General features: G+C 47.0%; 1 protein-coding gene and 1 long non-coding RNA gene across 2 annotated transcripts; both read left to right on the top strand.

Moving 5' to 3' along the window:
- The first annotated feature begins 4,305 nt into the window (after positions 1-4,305).
- LOC124849425 lies at positions 4,306-7,646 on the top strand. The gene is made up of 4 exons (XR_007029839.1): positions 4,306-4,446; positions 5,859-6,022; positions 7,303-7,444; positions 7,581-7,646. It is a non-coding gene; the product is annotated as an uncharacterized LOC124849425 (long non-coding RNA).
- A 36-nt stretch (positions 7,647-7,682) lies between these two features.
- On the top strand, positions 7,683-18,571 carry LOC124849431. The gene is made up of 5 exons (XM_047327804.1): positions 7,683-7,986; positions 8,123-8,285; positions 16,272-17,128; positions 17,943-18,093; positions 18,545-18,571. Exons 1-5 carry the CDS (start codon positions 7,979-7,981, stop codon positions 18,569-18,571), a joined length of 1,206 nt encoding a protein of 401 aa, XP_047183760.1. The 5' UTR covers positions 7,683-7,978.
- Positions 18,572-22,282: the final 3,711 nt, after the last annotated feature.

Raw genomic sequence — 22,282 nt, 5'->3', positions numbered from 1 at the left:
GACCCGTCAGAATATTCACGACAATCCAGGCGACGTCTGTAAAAAAAAATGCTCGTCGCTATTTAGCCCGCTGCTGAACTCGCCCGTCTTTCCTATAACCCACCAAACAATTCAGACACAACAAACAGCACTTTCCAGACGAGATGACGCGACGGCTGTTTGTACAGTAGATAATCCGGCCTCTCTCCTCGCTTGACCCCGGTCGAGCCTTTCTTTTTGCTGCGGAGCCGACGAGAACCGGCAGGGCGTCCGTGCTTGGATACTTCACAGCTCAGCGGGCGCCCTAAGCATGTTGATACACGTGCTGGGGAAATCACATGCAGCCGGGTCGATTCGTGCCTTTTGAGTTTTGTCCACTTAGTTGTCATGTGCAGACCCTGGCGATAAAACTGACCCATGTTAGCGGCAGATGTTCTGGGTCGTGGAGCGGAGCGTCCGGTGCTTTTCCCAGGGGCTCGTGTGGTGAGGGTACGCCGTCGGTTCGGGCCACCGGAGGACGTCGTACGAGGAAGCATTTGAAAAAGTTGTTCTTTTGTCAGCAGCTGTCTCTCTGCAGGACAGAATTGCATTGCAGTGTCCAAGCTGAACCATCAACCAGTAGCTAACAGAAACAACTTTTTACATCTGTATTCCAGTTCTCTTGAAATTCAAGTTGGAATTTGGTCACAGTTGAACAGTTTGGTTTGTGTTGTGTTGCAGCCACATATGTATGTAGAGTCAGCTGTGCCACGTCCTGCTGTTTAAGGCCAAACATACAATGCTATATGGCTGTTCTTCGCGGCTACATTCTTTTTGGCACCCTGTTTACTTCAAACAACGGGCGCCATTTTGGGAAATGGCCTCATTGGTTCACCGCTTTGTTGTCGGTGCCTTGTTGTCGGCCTCAGACATCCCTCGAAGCTTGGGCCCGGAGGGGATTAGATTAGCTTAGCTTAGCTTAGCATAATAATTAAAAGCGCGCGGGGGCAAAGTGCTACCTTGCTTGACTTGGCTGTGTTTGCACGGGGAGCTACGTGCTTTAACACTTTTCTTTTCTTTCTTGCAGGAGTGGTTGTGGGATGCAGATTTCAAAATGAACACATGACAAATGAGTCAGTTTCGATTTGTTTCTTTTTTTAAGACGGAGCTACAGTAGCTAGGCTAGGCTAGCCATGTCCCACATTTCCAGTGTTAATGCTAAGCTAAGTTAGCCCACTGCTGGCTGTCGATTAATGTTCAGTGGACTGATATGAGAACGGTAATAATCTTTCAAACTACAACTGGGCAAGAAAACGAATCTAAAATGTCAAACTATATTTTTTATTTGAATCAGTTATTTGTCACTTTAAAAACATAATTGGACGAACGTCAGCCGATTCAATACGAGGACTCGCACCTGTCAATTATCCACCTGCCTATTTAAAGGGACAGCACATGGTTCAGATTCACGTGAAGCTGTCCAAAAACACAACCTATTTTAGGACGAGTTGTGCCAAAGACGTGTCAGTGTCAGGATGAAACGCGTCTCACTCGGACCGTCCTCTGGCGCGACACTTCCGGCGGCTTCGTCAGAGCCTTTTCATTCATTTTATCACTCGTTCGATATTGAAATGTATCTCTTTCTGTCATCTGCGACCCAAAACGCCGGTCACTATTGTGATAGGTGTCTCCTCACTTGTCATCGTGGGATTCGTCGAGTCCCGCAGCTTTCGCAACCCCCCCCCCCCCCCCCCCCCTTCATCCACAGCTGTTCAAACACCCCACATTATTCCCATAATTGTTCCAGTGTGTGGGCTGTTAGTGTAATGTGCCAAGCTGGATGAGTCAGGAATCGAAAAAACTGGCGGTACAAAAATAAAAAAAAAGGCAAAGTATTTTCTGACTACTGACATTCCTTTGTGCTCTCTGACGTTTCTAGACGCCCCCTCGCCCGAGCGGCCGCCTCATTATCAGGTGATTACCGTTCACTTTAGCGCCACGAAACCAATAAAAGCCGGACACAGGCAGGGGGACGGTGAGTATTATCGCTGGCCCGTGGACATTTGCGTCCGCTCATGTTGAACCTTTTTTTCGGGAATATTTTCTTCTTCTTCACATTATTCCAGTTGCGCGGGAAGAAAATTCATTTATCACCAAGTGATGTTGATTTTACGGGGCTGATGTGAATTAACAGGTTCTCCGAGACGATGTATTTCTGTTGTAGGCTTTTTTCCATTTTCTTTTGGTTTCAGAGAAAGTGTAGTAACTCACACTTCCTGGTTACATTTTTTTTTAAATTAATATTCACATTTTTGATTGTGTACGCCCTTAAGCAAACAACAACAACCCAAAAGACATTTTGTTTTTTGAAGAGCCTTTTCCCTGGGAGGCTTTATGGCAAGACTGATTTTTTTCTTTTCTTCCATCTATTGAAAGGTGTTTATGTAACTTTACGACTAAATGAAAATTACTGATTTAACTAGAAAAGTCTTCTCTTACAAACTAGTTTTACTCTCTCTTTCTCCCGAGAGCCTTGACCCCCTGGTTTCGACCTCCTCCCCCCCTGTAGGCTTTTAATAATTACAAGCCCCGTTTTTCTTTTCGACGTCTGTTAACAGCTGTGAGAAAATTAATTTGAAGCCATTGTAAAAAAAAAAAAAAAAAAGGAAAAAGAAAGTAGTAGAGATACACAAAAGGTCGCTCTGGAGTTCTCGGGAAAAACAATTTATGGTTGTCGTTTCGAAAAAGCTCTACAAGGTGAGATAGAGAATGTAACCGATCCTCGCGCAGCTGCGGCTTGTGACAGTCACGGGTGTTCAAGAGGTGATGTCGAGCCGCGTGGGTCGGCGGGCTGTTGTCCCTCAACGGTAAAAGGGCGAAGTACGAACGACGTGGCTGGAGTCGTCTTTCCCACACGACCAGCGCACACAACATCAATTCAACGTCTCGCAGGGGCACAGCGGGTGTGTGTGTGTGTGTGTGTGTGCGTGTCATCTGGTTTTCACCTCCTCTCGGGGCCCGTGCAAAAGTGAGATGTCATGTTTTAGTGGTTGCAGTGGAGAGCCGGTTTATTGCGTAGAGCTGTCGCACACGATGTCTGATCGACTTGCAGAGAGGTGGGTTACAGGGAGAATGAAGGAAATCACTTTGGACGTTATGGTGGACGGAACAAAGGCCGGAGTCCACTTCAGCTCTTTCCACACACCAAGCCACCGACTAGATGTGCATGAAGGAAACCAGACACCGCGTGACAGGTTCTGAAATCTGGAAACGTCCCCTCTCTGCAAGTGTCTGCGTTGGTTGTACGGGCCTACATCAGAAGGCGTCTTCGCTGCGAGTCTGAATCTGAGGTTTTTTCGTTTGTCCCTTTACTCGTTCGCAGCTCATGTGTTTCGAATCAGGCCAGACTCACTCCAAGCGCTCTGCCAGAGAGCCAGTGGAAACAAACTGCCGGTGTCACGGGGGGAGAACACCAACCCCCACTGATGCTGGTTATGTTACATACTTTTGCAAGACCAACAAAAAAAAATTACAATCCTAAATTTATGTTACAATCTCCACACAACTTGTTGCCATATAACATAAAGTGACTTGATTCCAAGCTTGAATTTGATTTTTAAAACATTCCAACACTTTATTTTTTTAGAATTTCTCTGACTGAGTCTGAAGATTAATTCATAAGTGATGACTTTAAAAAAAAACTAAAAACATTTGGACATCAAAATATATTGACATTATGGAAGATAGATGAAATAAAATGAATGTAAACAGATGAACAACATGATAGGGAGCTAATAAAAAGTAACTTGAATGGTCTGTCAATGTTTTCTTTAGCTTCTGTGCATAAAGTAAAGCAGAATCATAATTTAGGGCTTACACGCCCAAAACAAATGATGACGATATGATAAAATTGTGACCACAAGAAAACAAATGTTGATATTTTCAGATAATAATTAAGTTATGACTTTGAAATGATGTGATTGAATGATTGGGGACAAAAGAAAACGTAATAATTACTTGTCTACATCACAGAAACCGCCACTTTTGGACAATCTTTTTATTTAAAGTTTCTGCAAATCAACACAAACTCAAACTTGAAATAAAACTTTTGAGTCAGTTCCTCGTCGGGACACTTTTCTCTTAGCTGCTCACCTCAAGGATCAGCAGACGGGGCCTGTTCCCCGGGACTGTGACTCTGAACAGCGGATGAGCCCGATCTGCAGTAAACTGAATGTGAACTTTAATCTATTTGAACCGAACGCAGAATTCAAAAGGTGTCCGATTACAAGAGTGGCGGGAGAAAATTGGAGTTATCAGCGCTTGTGCGAAAACCATTTCTTTCAATTTAAACTGGCTTATAGACACTGCGCCATCTGAAATTATTATTCTGCTGTTTTCATTTCTCACGCTGTAGGTAGAGAGCAGAGGTGCCTTGCAGAGCATGAAGATATTTCCACAAAACCAAACACGGCTGCAGTCGGAAGACTGGTTCGTCAGACACAAAGTCATTTCATCACGAGTGATAAGAGAGTTCCAAAGTACACGCTCTGGAGTTGTTAATTAAAATGTTCACGAGCTCAGCCGTAGAAATACAGCCTCAGTTTCACACGCCAAACACACAAACGTACGCATAGCACACACTTTTTTACACACACACACACACACACACACACACAGTTTACATGGCACAGCATCAGGGATGGCCACTAATCTGAAATGAAACCCAACCTCAAAGGGCAACAGTGGAGACTAATGTTTTGAAAAAAAGGGGGTGAGTCACACTGGAATCCATCGGAACCGCTCTCCATGGCTAATTAAAAATAAACCAGCGGCCTGCAATCACAGGGTCCAGTTGGCGCGGCCCGTATAAACAGCGCGTTGCCTTCAAAAAGGGAACCCGTGACTCTGTAGAATCCGAAAAACGGTGGCGTGCGTCCCAGGCCCCCGGTTAGAGCGAGAGTGGCGGACTGGACGACAACACGGGGGCCACATCTGGGAGCGCTGTGTCGTGAAGAAGAAGAAGAAAAAACCCACTCGGGAGATGTTGAGATATCCACACAAACAGGCGCCTGGAATATTCCTCAAAACATTCATGTGAATATTCCATATTGGACCGGCCTACACACACACACACACACACAGTTATGTGTTTACCTCTGGAAATGTCTTCCCTTAAGTGGCATGAAGACGTGACAGCGGATTCTGGCATCGCGCTTGATCCGTCCCATTTGGGGCCAGCCGTCAACGTGACGGTAGGTGAAAACAAATCCCCCTCGGATCTCATGTGAGGTTAAGTTTTCCCACATGGACGGAGGGTGAAAAGAAAAGGAAAAAAAGGACATTCTGGGAACTACTAACCATCAAACCTGAGATCTGGGGAGTGATACTGTGTACTGGCATATCCTATCTCCTCCTCCCTTCCACCACTGGACTGAGTTTGACTTGAGAGTGCCATGGACTTAACTGTCCATAGTCTGGTTTTTATGGAAATGTACATGAATTATTGCTGAACCATTTTCTTCTTCTCCTTTTCTTTCCACAGTTTACTCATTTGTTGCTGCTCTGCCTGCGGAGCGGCGACTATTCACGCTACAGACTATACACTGAAGGAGAAAAACCCAATATATTCAAGGGCGCTCGCCGGCACCGCGTTGGCGTGCTCTCAATCTTCCCTGCACAATTTGCTGTTTTTGGTCCAAAAGCTTTATTGAACTAAGTCTATGTACCTGGCTCGCTACCCTCCTCATCCGCTGCAACAATAACACGTCGGTGCCAGGAAGTTCCTGTTTCTCGGCGCTCCGCCTTTTTTGCCCAATTGCGAGGAGCCGGGGGGGAAGCCGCGAATTCTCCTCACGTATACCTTGATGTGATGTTTTGCGGTTGTGGTTTTTTGATTTCAGACGGAAGAGCGGCCACATCCTCCGCTGTCGACAAGGGCGGCGGGGACGTCGGTTACGAAGCGGCGGGCTGTTCATCAGCTCGGCGTGCCGCACGCGTCACTCACTTCCGTACGGCTCCGCGGATGATGTGACCTTGCTGGGAGCCCACAGAAAGAAAACACAAGGTTTTTGATGATTATCTTTTCTCATATTCTTATCATTTTTTGGATTTCTTTTTTTGTACCATTTGCCCACTGGCATTTCATCATCGGCCGTGGTTCAAACACACAGGCAGAGAATAACATACATCGAACGCAGGGTGAAGGATAAGAATCACTTATCGTGCCCATTCTGGTACGTAAACAGTTCGTTGTAGGTCAGCGGCTGCGGAACCTGCGCTCACGCAGCCCATGTAAACACGGCTGGGATGATAAAAAAGGTGCTAACGGCCCAGAGCACGAAAAGAATAATAAAAAAGCCACTGACAGACTCTTTTTTCTTCATCTCGGCCGGGGGCAGATCATGCACTTGGATAAGGAACACTGTTTTATGTGTCAAGCTTTAAAAGCACATACTGTAAACACACCGGACAACAATCACTTGGTCTCGGTTCCGTTCGAAGATGATTAACGATTAAGTAACTATGAAAAAAACACATTTATCTCAAAGAAATAGTTCAAACACGCTCGGTCAATTTCTATTCCAGAGCTAATCGAGAAGATTGTGTTTCCTTGAAATGTTGAAAACTGGAAACTTCTCCTCCTCTGTCACAACTGTCAAACTCCCTTTTTGTGTAACCTAAAGAAATATCAGACCTGGCAGTCCGGGCCCACTTCTCTTCCTGAGAGAGTCAGCGAGAGGTTGAACTTCTTCCTCGAGCGCTCTCGTTGTATTCTTTTTCGCACAAGTGCTTCCATCAGGTTCTTTTTGTGTGTGTGTGTGTGTGTGTGTGTGTGTGTGTACAGCTGAGTGCAGCACAATGAATGCCTTCAGTAACGACAGTCTGAAAGTGTGCTATTATCCCCCATTTGTACGATTCACCCCTCTCGGGTCGAGACGGGATGCGCATTAAGACTTTTGGCTTTAGACGTGTTCGGACGGCTCGACGTGAACCAGTCCTTTTGTAAGCACACTTCAGCCCTCCGGGGTGCGTTCACGCCTCACCTGTTTGGTTTGGCTCTGAGCGAAACTCCTGTGCGTCTGGACGGGTGTCAGAGACGTCGGATGAACTCATGGCCGCTTTATCTGTCCTACAATACCATGGTGGGAAAAATTTGTCCCGAAGCTTCTCTTAATCACCGTTTATGCAATATACGATGATAATCTGGTTCGTTTCCTCGCCTGGAGGGCGGTTAGTCCACAGGACTTTACTCTCACTCCTTTTGGTTTGTTTAGACAAAGTCGGTGTGAACATGAACCAGGCCAACGCTAAAAGTTTAACTATTATTTTCTTTCTTTCGTCCAGACAAAATTAACCGAACTGCAGGTGTGAAAACACCCGCAGACATACGTAAAGATGGACGACATGACAGCTCCCCAAAAGTGGAGCCAAAATATCCGGATTGCCCCCTGGTGGCTGGCTGCAGTATAAACCCCGCCTCTTCCATGTGAGTGGATGGGACATACGTAGTTCTTATCGTAGTGATGTATGTTCAAGAGTTCAAATGTTTCTGACAAGTTTGGTTTTAATTACCTCAGCCAAGGAGATTATGTCTTCACCCCTTTGTCTGTTTCAATCAGCAGGATTACGCATAAACCAATGAACGGATTGCCACGAAATTCGGTGGAAGGATGGGACGTGGCCTCGGAAAGAACCAGCGATGGTGGCGGGTGAGAACTGACCCACGTTTTTTTTTTTTAAAGTCACCTGGATCTGCATGTCTAGTATGACACTCCCTACAATTACTCACTTTCCAGCATGCCTTGTGCCTTCCGGCCTACAAACAGAACCACAACCCTTCAGGGTGAAGCGAACAGCAAAGCCAACCATAAAATCAGCTGTATGAAAAGCAATTATATCTGCAGACCCACAAAGTGGGGGGGAACGGCCATGTGATAAAGTGGCAAATGAAAAAACTGCAGATAGGCGCCATGGTAACGCGGCTCTCTCAGCGGCACAAACAAACGGCGCCGGAGCAGAAATGGAGAGGTTGAGAGCGAATGCTAATCATAAGATGTTCTAATGCACTTCCTCACGCTGACAAAACACAGACACGCTCTTTAAACAGCCGTTGTCAGCGTCGCAGTCAGGACTGAATTGATAATGTGTCTGTCTCTCCGCTTAGCGATGGAAAAAAAAGCGAGGCGCAGGAGGAACAGTCTGGAGGCCAAAAAAAAAAATCAAGTGTGAGATCCTGTTCCCAGCTGTGCTTCACGTTCATCTGGGATCGCCCCCGGATCAGAACCCGAGTGAGTGATCAGGAGAAAGACCTGGAAGGAGATGAGCAGGTACGCTATGTGAAAAACCAACCCAGGTATTCTGGTGAGCCATGTAAGTTTGACTCGACATACTTTTAAAGAGATCTCCCCTCTTACATAATTGTTATCTCTGTGTGCCAGTCTGGAAAAAAAATTCCGATTTGGACCTCATACACCTCATGTCCCGGAGTTAAGAAGATTTTTGTGAGTAAATACGGCGCCGAGCCTTTGAAGTACAAACAGAACTCTGGAGAAAAAAACCCATGAAGGAGCCAGAGTTAATACACTTTAATGCACGGGTGAGATATCGCTGGCTTATCGGCAACCGCCAGCCAACAAATGCCTTTTAAATCATTTCTTTCTGGTCAAGAATGTTAGTTACAACAGAGACCTGAGGTTTTGTAGCCGTTTTCATTCCGAAACCTTTGAATTACCTTTCAGATGCTCATGAATCTTTCTACCGGATTCTCCCACTTTCTTGGTCAGCTTGCAAAACGATCCACCAGGTTACCAAGGAATCATTCCATTCCATCCTTGTTCTTTGCTTCTCAGGGATCTTTAAAAAATACATCGGGAGCATAACTAGATGAAAGAGCAGATGATGATCCTGATTAAGTTTTAACCCATTAAGCAACTATTTTTACTTGATGGCTGGATTCCTGTTCTTGTGAAAAATCGGACATCACGGAATAGAAATGAATGAAATAGACAACAACAAACTGGTTGATGCCTCACAGGCTCAGACACTACTGATTAACTTTCTAACTATATAGTTCGTTTGTATTCAATTTAATTTTCTCTCCAACCTTTTTTCGACGTATCAAAAGATCTACATGTTTCCATTCGGATCATATGCCTTAAAAAGAACAGTTCAACATTTTGGGGAACACAATGTGTGTCAGTTTCTGGTCGAGAGTCAGATGAGACGATCGATACCGTTCACATGGGAATGTGTCAATGTGAAGCTACAGCTAGCGGCGTTTGGCGCAGCTTAGCACGAAGACAGGAAAAAAGGTCAAACGGCCAGCTTTGTAATAAGTGAACAAACTCCGCCCATTGGCTCAATAAAGAACACGTTATCTTGTATGTGACCTTACACCACATTTAAACGTCTGAAATAAAGCCATGATCTGTCGCTTCTACACATCAGTGTTTGGCCTAAACAGATCTAGAATAGCCTCTCAGGCTACATGTGGATGTAGCCTAGATTTTAGTTCTACAACGCTGTAAAACGGCGCTCGGAATCTGCACAGTGTGGACGCAGGCGTAACCTTAGCAGGAGCCATGTGTTTTAAAGGCACGGGCAGAATTTGTCACATGCACACGTCATGCTAGCTCTCCCCTCCTTTCCCAGTCTTTTGAAACTAAGCTAAGCTGCACGCAGATGTGAAGATAGTCTTTTGACCTTCTCATTTAGCTCTTTGCACCAAAGTGAATCTGTGTATTTCCAAACAACTCTAACATTTTCTTGAGTCGGTTAAAAAAAGGAATCCACCACTTTCAGCGGGGGCCCCCGCACGTTAGCGTGAGCTCTGCGAGGGGAAGTCCCGCGTGGCCGCGGGCCACCTGTGCATGTGCGGCGCGAACGTGATCGTATGGACTCCGCATTGAGAAAGAGCTGTTGAATGGGCCTCTGTGTGCGTCCGCAATCTTGAAACTGGATGCTCGGCGGTGGCCGAGGGGTCCTCTCGCTGCCCCCCCCCCCACAAAGGTTGATCCCTCCACTTATCATTCCTTTGCCATCAGCAGCTCCGCGGCGGTGCGACACCAGAGCCCTTTGCCTAATACAATACACACACACACACACACACACACACACACACACACACACACACGGTGATGACAACAACCCGCTGATGAATAGGGTTGCAGGGCACGGAGATTAATAGACAAACCATTATGACTGTAATTCATGTCGGATTTGTTTGTTTTCTGAGCTATACCACAAATTATTATCGCCTGATTCATGAGCCTGTGGCGTAAACTAACATAAAGGGGATCAACTCCCTTGCATCAGGAACGTTTCCTTGCGTTTCAGTCCCAAGCGGGGGAAAAAGAAAAGAAATCCAAGTAAGGGGCTTTTAAAGCGTCGAAGACATTTTGGCCACCGCCGAAATGTCAGCGTGCGCTTCTTTCCTTCTCTGTCACTGTCTCGCTCTCCGCGGAGGATCTCGGCGAGTTGCGGAGCCTCTCCGACGTCTCGCACTGCGGCACAGGTCCAGGGCGACTGCTGTGGCCAATGAACTGCCCCGGCTCACACTGAAGAGGATAGATAGCCCCGTCTTTTTATAGCACGCAGAAGGTCTGCCGAGGGAAGTCGAGCCAAGCAGAAGTCGCCGCGTGGCAGGGAGAGGGAGTTTAACTTGAGGGTTTGTCTCGGCCACCTCATTCCGAGGCAAAGTGAGGATGAGGAGAGGCAGAGGTTTTGCAGCATGAGGATGAAGTGTGTGTGTGTGTGTGTGTGAGTTGAAACTGTCGAACATCTAACAGGATTGTCGTTTGGCGAGGCTCATGGGTGCCGAGCAGATTTGCAACACTCGCAATATTTCAATTTGTGTCTCTTCATCGATTTCCAGGTGTGCCTGTAAAAGTGGCCTGTACAACACCGAAAATATGCCTCTGTGAAAAGTTGGCATTCCCATCGGGGGGGGGGGGGGGGGGATCATAGGAGGCTTCACGGATAACGCTGAACAGACGCACATCACGAGCAATAAGATTAGCGTGGGAGCGACGGAGAGTTTGAATTTGTTTCATATTAATTTCATATTGAAAGTCGGATACAGCTCGCACACGTGACATCTCCCCGTGAAGTGGCACCGGCCCGCGCCACAGACAAAGACGAGGCTTTTTGAAGCAGCTCGACGGCGCGTCGAGTCATTTTCCGACACTCTGGCATCAAGTGGTTTCAGAAAGCGGCGAGCATGTTGTGTCACCGTCTCACATAAATTACGCAAATGCACAAGAACAAAAAAAATAATCGGGACACGCTGAGGTTTTTCTATAGCGGCTTTTTTTCCCCCCCTCCATGTTTCAAAGGTCATCATTAAGAAAAGATTTATTATGAAATATTAATGAGCACCAGAGGAATTGCTCGGCAACTTGCCTTTTGGGGTTTTTTCCCCCACCCCTCTGAGCTTTCTTCTTTCTGCTTGAGAAACCAGACTGATGGCGGCGTGGTCGGCATCACGCGCCGCCTCCGACTTGTTTGGTTTGACTTATTTACAATAGAAAGTGCTAAAGGGCAAAACTGTCTGCTCAGGGTGACGGGGTCACGAGGTCAAAGCGCCGACACCACACACACCGAGCTTTTGGACTCTCTTTGACAATATACATTTTCCTAATTACTGTACTTAATCAAAATTTGAACACAGTTCCATTTAAGAATCTCCAAATGTATACAGTATTACCTACAGTTTTACATCACTTCATCAACACTCTTCTCCATTCCGTTCATTTGATTCAGTTTCTTGCCAGTTTCTATGCAGATTCATATTTCAAATTTGTCCAATACAATGCAAATATATAATATATATATAATATATAATAAATAATCATTATAGAATAAAGAAGTAAAACTGACATGGTTATTTACAATTCACCATGCAACTGTATTTCTTCAACAATAACAGGATACTGCACCATTCTATTATGAATAACCCTATGAATAACCTTTGCATATAAAAAAAAAAAGATTTACCGTAGGATTTAATATTTCACTGATTGCTGATGTTCTATTGCCTCCCTCACCTCAGCTTGACAACGAGCCCATTTTGAATTCACCGCCGTCACCTTCCTGTACCCTTTACCTCAATACAATGTTAACCATAACCATAAAACCACGTCTCGAACCTCCAATAGCCCTTTGATGAAGTGAAGCTCAGTCGGTTTTAGAATAGAAACACGGATTTAAACAGAAACCTGTGCGAGCGATGACTTTTTGAACGTTGATATATGGGGGAGGGGAGAAGACGCCTCATCGAACGAAAGGCCTGTCACATGGATCGCCGACTGCTCGTCACTCCTGTTGTGCAAATACCTCATGACTCAAAAGTGACACATGACAACGGAACTGTTACCAAGTGTTTTTCATCATATTGAGGAAGACGTGCGCGTATTGACGAGGCTCTGGACGGTACAATCTGCTGACCATATTTATTTTTTTTTACCGTGGGCAGACCTGTGGGGTCCAGACGAAGAACGTACCTGGCAACTGAGGGCGGTTCATAAGGAGGACCAGACTTCTCCTTTCACGCCACGGACTCCCGCGTCTGCCCGTGACACGGGAGATGAATGGCACCGCCGCCCGGGCCTGGGCGCTGGGTGTCAAAGACAAATGAGAGCATAAGCCCACCAATCAGGGACGAGGCGCCCCCGTCGTACCGCGGGGCGGCGGGCGGGGGCGTGAGTGATTCGTTTTCGGCGTTTGAATACATCACCGGGATTGACGTGAATGTGAGTGGAGTCAAAGCATATAGAGATTGAGGTCTGTAGGGTCCCCGGGAGAGCTCAGTTTGTACGTTCAACTCGCCGTGGGAAGAACTGGGAACCTTTGAAAAACATTTATCAGGTGGAAAATGAGGAATTCATTTGAAGGAAATTAGTGGTGAACAGGTGGAGGCGCTTTCTCGCTCCCGGGGATCTTCTTGCACAACACGATTCCAAGTCTCCTCCTTTGCTTTCACAAACTTGCACAAGAGTCTCCATAAAAGCTCATCTTATGGCCACATAAACGAGGACGAGACCTCGCGAGGGCGCGCTCACGGCCCACTCGCCGATGATGTGTGTATTCCCCGGGACGTTTATGACTTTCTGTAATGGATCGTGGCCCCGTTAAAGATTCCCTAACTGCTCCTCTTTATTGCCCGGCAGATTTGTGTTTGGCTCAGATCTTTCTTTTCCTCCCGAGAGCAGTACGGTTTCAATTAAGTGCCACGACCAGTTTCAAGTGCCTCCTAACTTCTTTTTTTTTTCAGTGTTCTTCGTTTGTGACTTTATTTCTTTCAAATTCGATGAGTAATACTAACCCTCCCCCCTCCCTCCCGCTCCTCTGCCTTTACCAATAATAGTCTTGGTATGAAATAATATTTATCCTGTATTGATTTGGAAACAGAAATTCTCCCCAAATCCGCACCACATTACTCAAAACTTCTCTCGGAACCTGAACAAAGACCCGCTCTATTCATTCACTTGTTCACTCAATCAAGGGCAAACACCCAATTTGCTCCGACAAAAACGCACCGTCTCTCGTGCATGCATGCAAATACTGCGCGTTCACACACACACACACACACACACACACACACACACACACACACACACACACACACACACACACACACACACACACACACACACACACAAAAAATACACACGTGTACACACTGAGCGCAAAGGCCATTCATCTGTTTGTTTATATCAATAATTTCACATAATTACGAGTGTTTTGTCAGGGTCTGTAGAGTTGGAGAGTACAAGCTTGCTTTTGGCTCAGAGTTGCATTTCTCATTCCAGGAGAGGGGGGAGTGGGGTGGGGGGGGGGGGTGGGGGGTGAGAAATGGAGGGGGGGGTTCATGAATAATGCCTCTTGCCGTCGGCGCAACAAGGACAAGATTAATCCCCTCGCGCAAACACCCGGCCGGCCCTTTTTTTTTCTGATTAATTTCACATTTATAATTTAGTAATTGCACGACTCAGACAGTTGGATATACAGCTAATGAGATTTACACACGCTCTTTGGACCCGGGTTCATGCTCGGCTGTAAATATCCTGTTTGAATTGTGCACCAGGTGAGTAGGTGAGTGCTACCCGCATTCAGAAATGGTACTCATTGTAAATCTGCAGCCTTAACTCTGGAGGGACACAAGTATTTTGGTAGTATAATAATCTTTATTTGGAAATTAAATCAGGATAAACAGATTATTCCGAAACCAAAAATGAATTGTTCCACGCACCCAAAGTCTTTTGTAGGCCGTTACCTTTGTGGCACAGAGCTCCATTGTTGTACCGGACCTATTAAAAATACATTAATACACCTCGACGTTACACTGGGCGTCACGTTCCGTCACACTAATGGACACCAGCACCGTAATCTATCACGACGAGTCGATCCCAAACACACCAACCTGCCGCCATAAACACAAATGAAATAGTCCCCAACGAACGCACTGTTCCGTCCACTTTGATTAACATTTAAAATCTACATTTCGCAGCTGTTTTAGGAAATGACTGGGCCTTTTATGTAAACTGAAACTGTGTATATATTTTGATCTGTTTTTAAAGATGTATTTCTTCAGTAGGAACCTTTTGGGCCCGGGGCTACAGACGGGGCGAAGTCAGAAAGTGCTGAGAGACGGACTTTCTTATAATTGGTTTCGCTGTTTTTTTGTGGAATTCGTTGGCAACAAGAAGAATAAGAAGAACATTTTTCAGTTGGCCTTCGAAGTATGAGACTCTGCTAAAAAGTGTGTTTGTGGCCCTTGGATAACAAGAAAAACTTGTTGGATAAACAAGAATTTCGAAAATCCAATTTGTTTTAGATTTGGCCAATTTTCAGTTCAATCAGCAGGAAAAAGTTTCAAGGCACAGTAGAATTTTGAAAAGTCCCACTATGAATGACGAGAAAGCATTTTCATTTCTGCGAAGCACTCACGGGCATTAGGGATTGGAAAAACAACAACGTGGAAATGTCGAGAAAAAAAGAATCACTGGACTTTCACATACCATCCATACATGCTATGTAAGTCAGAGAAGCCAGAATTCGAATGGCAGCGTTTATTTTTCTTTTGTGGCTACGATCATCTCCATGTTCTCGTCCAAGTAGACGTGTTGTTTTTGTTTTCATGCTCCAGCCGGAGACAGGGAAGAGAGACGGAGGGGGAGTCGGTTTAAAACGACCGTGACCGGAACCACACGCCGTAGCTGTGACTTTCGCTGCCTCGCGTATCGTTTTTCTATTCGTTTTTTTTTCTTCTTTTTTTTTTTAAACTGTCCAAAAAAGCACTTCTCCTTGGACACGTTAACCGGTCGAGCCGAGCTTTCGTCTCCTCCTCCGCCTGACAGCCCTCGTCGCTCCGGCCAATCTGGATCTCATTCCGCTCTGTGTCTCTCACAGTGAATAAAATGCCTTTGTAGTCACTCCCTTCCCACCACACACACACACACACACACACACACACACACACCCTTCACGTCCAATATTTAATATGTACCAAGTGACAAGCCAAGGAAGTAACCAGGAATGTTATTCACTGGTTATTGGCCCCGAGAACCAATATACGGGTCAACGGGGTCGGACGCTTTTTTTCTCCGCGAGCTGTGAACCAGCGTGCGAGAAGTAATCATGCCTCAGAATGTCGTTGTCAAATTCACAAGACTGTAACAAGAAACTCGGTTTCACCTATGACCCCCAAAGGGACCGGCGTCGGTGCCAAAGTGCTCCTTTTTTCTTTTTTTCTTTTCTACCAGCGTGAAGTGGAGAAAGCCAAACTGTGAGACAGAAATGTGAAATACGTCCCTTCGCCGCACTCGCGGGCGTACGTGCGGGTGAGCGGCGTTAATGGCGCCGCGTTCCCGTCTCACACATCTGGTTCACATGATCAAACACAGGCCATTAATTCCACTGTTTCCAAAAAGGGGGAGCGAAAATGGCTTAACTTGTTACTCTCGGAGGTTAAAAGGTACAATCTGTGATCCGCCGCCAGCAGAAATCCAAAACACGGGGGGGTTAGGAGTGCGAAGAGCGACAGATAAATGGAAGTTGTCAGTGTTCTCTGGTGATGTTAGAGGTTTAAACATGGGGTTAAAACAGACCTATATTCGACAAACATAAAAAAAACAACATATTTATCGGCGCCCGGAGATTTACCTGTTGTGTTCTCACACGGGCTGACTTTCAGAAATGTTTCAAATTTCTTTGTCAACATATTCTTAATATGATCATCTTTTTTGGAAAAAATTTAATTAGGATAGGGTGATCCATCCACCCATTATCTAAACCCGCTTTACCCTCTATCCAAGAGTGGCCGGACGGGCTGCAGCCAATCCCAGCTGACACTAGGCGAGAGGCGAGGGGCTCACCCTGGACAGGTCGCCAACGACATACGGAGACCAACAACCAGTCTGTCTCACATTACATTCACTTACACATCTTCACCTATGTCTGCCAGACAGAGAGACACCAGATTTTCGATGTCGATTGCAGAGGTACTTGCTAAGGGACAGGACGGCTTTTACGGCAACCGGCCTGTGATAGCCTCGACTCCCCTCCGTGACCCAGTCCCCCTGCTGAGCGAGAGCCCATTTCCACGAGTGAGACACGTCATTAGCCCCGACGGCGGCGATGGCTCTGCTCGTGCGCATCGGACGAGAGCACGCCAGCGGGCGCGATGGACCGCGCGTGTTGCGTTGTCTGACCTCCGCCGCGCCCGCGCGCCGAGCAGCAGCTACGCCTCCTTGTCTTCACCTCCTCTTCCGCAGACGCCCTTTCCCGGTGCCCTCTGCAGCAGACAAAAACAAATGGGATCCGGGGGACAGGCTGCCGCAGCCGTGATAGACAAGAGATTTATATGGAGGGATGGAGTCGGGGAGAGTGATGGAGTTGTCTACTGCAGATCCCCGGGCCCCCACATCTGTCCCGTTCTACTTGGCAGCACTCCTGAGCAATTCAGCTGGGAGAGAGAGATATGCAGGTGTTTGTTTTTTTTCTTTTCTTCTCCGTCTCTCTCCCACAAACAGATGCATCAAGCTAAGCCGAGCCAAGCAGGCAGACGGACGGCTGCGTCAGACGCGCAAAGAGAGAAATGTTTTGTTCGAGGCCCAAGCTGTGCGTTCTGGGAGAGAGAGACGTGCTTTCTGTTTAGCATTTTTTTGGGGGGGTGGGGGGGGGGGGTGGAAGTGAATCACCTGAATACTCTGGAGAACAGAGCATTGCTTTCACATTCACGACATCCTGGATAATTGAGACACACCTGCTGAAAAACACTGGTCGACGTGCGCTTGTCTTTTCCTCAACAAGTCGTCCGACAGAACACGTCGTCCGGGTTTTCAAGGTAGTCATGTGTTTTTTTTTATCTGTGTGGACAATTATAACAGCAACGATCAATCCGGACATCTTCCAGAACATTTCCGGAGGGGGCCGTACGCGAGTGGCGCAAATATCCGCAAGCGTTGCTCTGGACATTTTTCCGGGGGAACTGAGCCCGAGTGAGAAGGAAAAGCGAGAAAAACAGCGGAATCGTCTTCCGGGAACGTTCCTGTTTCGCATGAACGTGTCTGACATCCGTCGTCGAGTTCATGTCTGTAAACAGCTTCCGTGACTCGAGGCAGTGGCGTGACACACCAGAACCCCCAGCCTAACTGTCTGTGGTTGAGTTGCATTGTGGGTAATGCAGGCGGCAGGTTTTGATGAGGAAGAATGATATCTGGAATAAAAAAAGAAAAGGAAGACAATATCTCCGGTTGTGCTATTCGCTATCACCATAGTGTGTCAATACGGAAGAACGGGGGTTTTATTGAAAGCAGATTACATACTCTTCAGTTACAAGAGCAAAAGCGAATTTTTGAATTTAAACTCAGAAAAAAACGTTTCTTTGACGCTGAGCTGAAAAACTATGGTCAGACTCGACTTTTCTTTTCCTTTTTTTTTTAAATTCCCAGCACTTCACACCCTCTCTGAGCTTCCTGCGGCAGAGTTTCTCCGAAGCAGCAGACTGTGGCTTTGTTCTTCAACAATGCTTCCTGCCCACTAGACGTGGAGGCTGCGACCCAGCGAGATGCTCCTCGCCCGCGCTCCCTCCTCCAGCTGGGCTCCGGTGGGGAGTGGCGGAACGGCCTCAGACGCGTACCTGGGGAGCAGGAAGCAGGAAACACTCGCCCTAGCGGGGGCTGCCTTTGTACCCGGTGGGAGATAATGGAGCGCCGTGCAGGGAGACAGGGCTTCGCCCCCGGGGCCGTGTTCCACATCAGCACATTGCACTCCACATCCACACTGTCTGGACGGGAAGCAGCCTTTTTACCGCCATGCGCCGCGGGTCCCTGCCCTCGTAGTCACACGGTGTGTCTCTGCCGTACATCGGCTGCGTGCGTTGGTGTGTGATGTGAAAGGGAATCGAATAGTCAGCGGGAGACGGACGGGACCGTAGTAAAACAATAAAAGTGGATCAGCGTTTCATTACCTCTCACCTGTTCTACAGACAAACACACACACACACACACACATCATGAATTATAAATTCAGTTCACAGATTGCACCTTTGACCCCCATCCCGGGCCTGTTTTTCTTTTTCTTGCAGGGAGCAGCGTCCGTCAGCCGACTGTAATCCAAGGCTCTGATCTCACCAGCGTTACGGCGACGACAAAGTAAATCCAATGAAGACGAGTGGCCGCATCCCAGACGGCCGGTGCCGCTCGCATCCGCTCGCATCCGGACTCCTCCGGGGAGGGATTGAGTCTTGGTGTAACTCCATTTAGTGCCGAGCGTAAACAAACGCGGGTGATGTCGGGTCATATTTTCCTCGGAAACGTGAGATCTGGATGACTATATATATATATATATATATATATATATATATATACACATAAATTTAATTTATAGAGCACTTTTCATTGCTAAAAGCAATCTCAAAGTGCTTAATATATATATATATATATATATATATATGTAGAGAGAGAGAGAGAGAGAGACATATTCAGGGGCTTCCTGATCAGTGTCTGCTCTGCATGTTTCGTCGTGCACCTGATTATCTCCCAAAATCTCGTAATTTTTTAAGTCACCGTGAGTAATTTGATTCGATTTTAGTTTTTTTCCCCAAACCTTCGACAGTTTATGTCTTAATAGATTTAATGTCAGACGCACGCTGGTCTTGTCTAAACAGGGCTGTTGGATAATTGCCAATTTGCTGCGTCTGCACATCCTCTCTCTCTCTCTCTCTCTCTCTCTTTAATCTCAAAGCGGCAGTAAAAATCAAAATCAGCCTGCACAAGCGCCGCAGCCTCTACAAATCAATCACGTTGTGAAAAACAATCTTTTTTTCTCCTCCTCCTGCATAAACAGCTTCTCTAGCAGTGCTGACTTCACTCTGCCCGAGTCAGCGGGCTGCACGGGAGCTGCGGGCGTCTCGCCTCCGGTTCTTCCACTGTCGGGGAAAAATGAATGGCGCTTGACAGTTGAGACCGCCAGCTCGTGTTCTGGTGTCGGACTGGTGGAGTGAAGTTCCCTTTCCATGATTCTAAGGGTTGTACGCGGAACTCAAAAAAGTGGAACGCAGAGGCATGGAGGCATGCAAAGAAAAGTTAAACAAGGTGATGGTCGATAACTAGAAATGGGGAAGCGGGGGGCAGATTCGATTGTGCGTTCGGTGTCCTGGGATGGTGAAGCTGGCTGAACGTGGCCAATCAGAAACAGTGCATGTGATCCTGAGGCAGGTGGAGAATAACAGATTGGGTCAACGCAGGGCACAAATCAGGCCTATCAAATATCAACACAGTCGGCTTGGGAACCTTTGCAGGTCTCGTGGTGTCACTCAAGAGCCCGCCGCCTCACTCGTGCTCTCACGGTGAGACAAGCATCTCCGCCAACCATCAATCAAACATCTCGGGAAAGAAAGAAAGCTGTTGACCGAGAGAACCGAGATTCTGGTTTACAGGGGGAAAAAGTTGTAGTTGAAAGCACACATTTTAATTTGCACCCCAGCTTCAATAAAAAAAAAACCTCCCAGGACGGTGGGAAACGATATTGCGCCGTTTGCAGAGGTAAAGTACTTTTCCAAGTCTGTGACTGGAACAAAAATAGGTTGTGTGTTTTGGACCTGCGGTTAATGTTTACCTGGCCCACAGCCACAGCTTTACTGCTCCGTGTTGTCTAGACGTGGCCACTTCCACGGCCTTTGACCTGTGCCTGCTCTTGCTTTAGGGTTAACCATTCACACATAATGGATCCGCTTCAGTGCAACGTTTTTTTGCAGGTTTGTTTTTCTTCCCCCCCCCCGACCCTCTTTTCAAACCCGATCTCTGTCGACGCCTCGGAAAAACATTAGCGAGGGCGGCGCCGGGGCATCCTGATGCCAGCGCCGAGGTTTCCTTTAGAATGCGAGGTGGAATGCGTCGAACGCCTGATGTATCGCACCAAGTGTTGCATTGAAACTCTCCTGCCAGTTCTCGGCCGCCCGCCCGCGCACTGAGGAGGGCCGTGATGGATGCGTCTTCGCGCCACAGACATAACTGCCCCCATAGATTACTGCGACACATCGGACGCCGGCTGACACAAATTGTGTTTCGCTGACGGCTCCTCTTTCTTCGCGCTCATACCTCTCCCTCTCTCTTCTTTCTCCGTCTTTCGTCGATATGCCGAGGACCTTTTGGACAAAGGGGTTAAAAATATCGTCCAATCGGAGCCTGGGGGAGGAGAGAGAGACACCAAGGAGAGGAGAGGTTGAAAGGAGAGCCAGAGTTGTGAAGATCTCCCGCGGTACATGAAACACACCCACCTCGTATTAACAGAAATGTCCCTGCGGGCGTATATCTGGCCCCTTGCGACGCACCGCGGCTTCAAACGCGCCGCGCCGGGCCGTCTCAGCGGAGACTGGCCAATCCGCAGCTCCTCCACGCCACATCAAAAGCGGACGACGCACTGCGCAGAACGTCTGATGGCGGCCGCCTGTGTCTCGACTTGTCAGCGCAGCATCGCCGGGGGAACGTTTGTTCACACTCGTCGGGTGAAAATAAATACAGAAGGTCCCTCCCCCTCATCTAAATCATGTCGAAGGGGAACTGTGAGGGAGGTATTATTAAGAGTGATGAGGCTCAGAAGCCAACAACACATGACCTGAGGCCGAATCTCTGCACCGCCAATGAGTTATACAGCCGGCACGTAACAGACCGACGAGGCAGATCTGCTGACCTGACCTCCTCCTCCTCCGAAGACCTGACCACAACCTCTTGACAGCGCACGCTAAGAGGTCGTATAAGCTGCTTTCAGACATTGAAGTCCGATAATGCTCCGGAAACTTTTCCACAGTGACTGTATGTGAGCGCGCAAATGTTCGGAACTTTTCCTGCCAGCAGCCCGAGTTTAAATTTTCTGGAAACTGTCAAGAGTGAGCCCGTGTGAGATGTGCAGCAGGAGGAGCTCTGGAAGAGCCATGAGTCTTGACTTTTCTTGACGTTTCCACCGCAGCATCGTTGTCTCGTGTCCTGCCTCCCGCGCGCTCAGACGCCGCGGGACGTTTATCCGGAATGTTCCGGTTTTGCCGTGAATGCGTCTGATGAAAAATCTTCCGCTGCGATGGTCATACGTGAAAGGCAATTTGACATTTTCACATCTGTTTTTTTGACAGCTAAAGAGAGGAGAGTTCCCGCTCAAGTTCTGGAACCAGATTACAGTCAAGAAGGAAGGATTTCTCAAGGATCATGTAAAATGGCCAGGAGATGGGAAAAAAAAATACATAATCTATATAAAAAAAACATTTACATTGTAATATTTCTTCGTAGTATGGATATATTATCATATAATGTAATTTTTATGTAGGTTGTCAGAAAAAAATAATTAATTTAAGTAACTGAAGTAACATAACTCTCTAAAACATCCTCTTTTTACCAACACACTGTATTTATCTCACTAGAGAAATACAAAGAGAAATACAACAACAACAAAAAAAAGAATTCCACTGGGAACCAGAACCATGAAACAACACTGTACGGTAGACATCACTGAAAAGGGACTGGGGTTGTAACAGACGCACTGAATCACAGAGACTATATATATATACACACAAGGTGGGCGGGGCTGAGTGAACACAGGTGCAGCACATCAGGAACAGGTGCAGCCAATCACAAGGGGGGGGGGGGCGGGAGACAACGGGAAAATGTAAAGAGGACAAAAACAAGACAGGAAGTGAAGCGACACGAGGAGTAGAAGTAACTACAAAGTAGAACAGGAAACTTAATACAGGAAACACAAGGGATAACCAAAGTAACTCAACCAAGGCAGAGACACCCGGGGAAGGCCACAAGAAAAAGATGCGGAATACGAT

Source organism: Scophthalmus maximus, chromosome 16 (genome assembly GCF_022379125.1).
Source record: "Scophthalmus maximus strain ysfricsl-2021 chromosome 16, ASM2237912v1, whole genome shotgun sequence".
Classification (NCBI taxonomy): Eukaryota; Metazoa; Chordata; class Actinopteri; order Pleuronectiformes; family Scophthalmidae; genus Scophthalmus; species Scophthalmus maximus.
The sequence above is the reverse complement of the archived record's forward strand: the minus strand, read 5'-3'. Positions and strand labels throughout refer to the sequence as shown.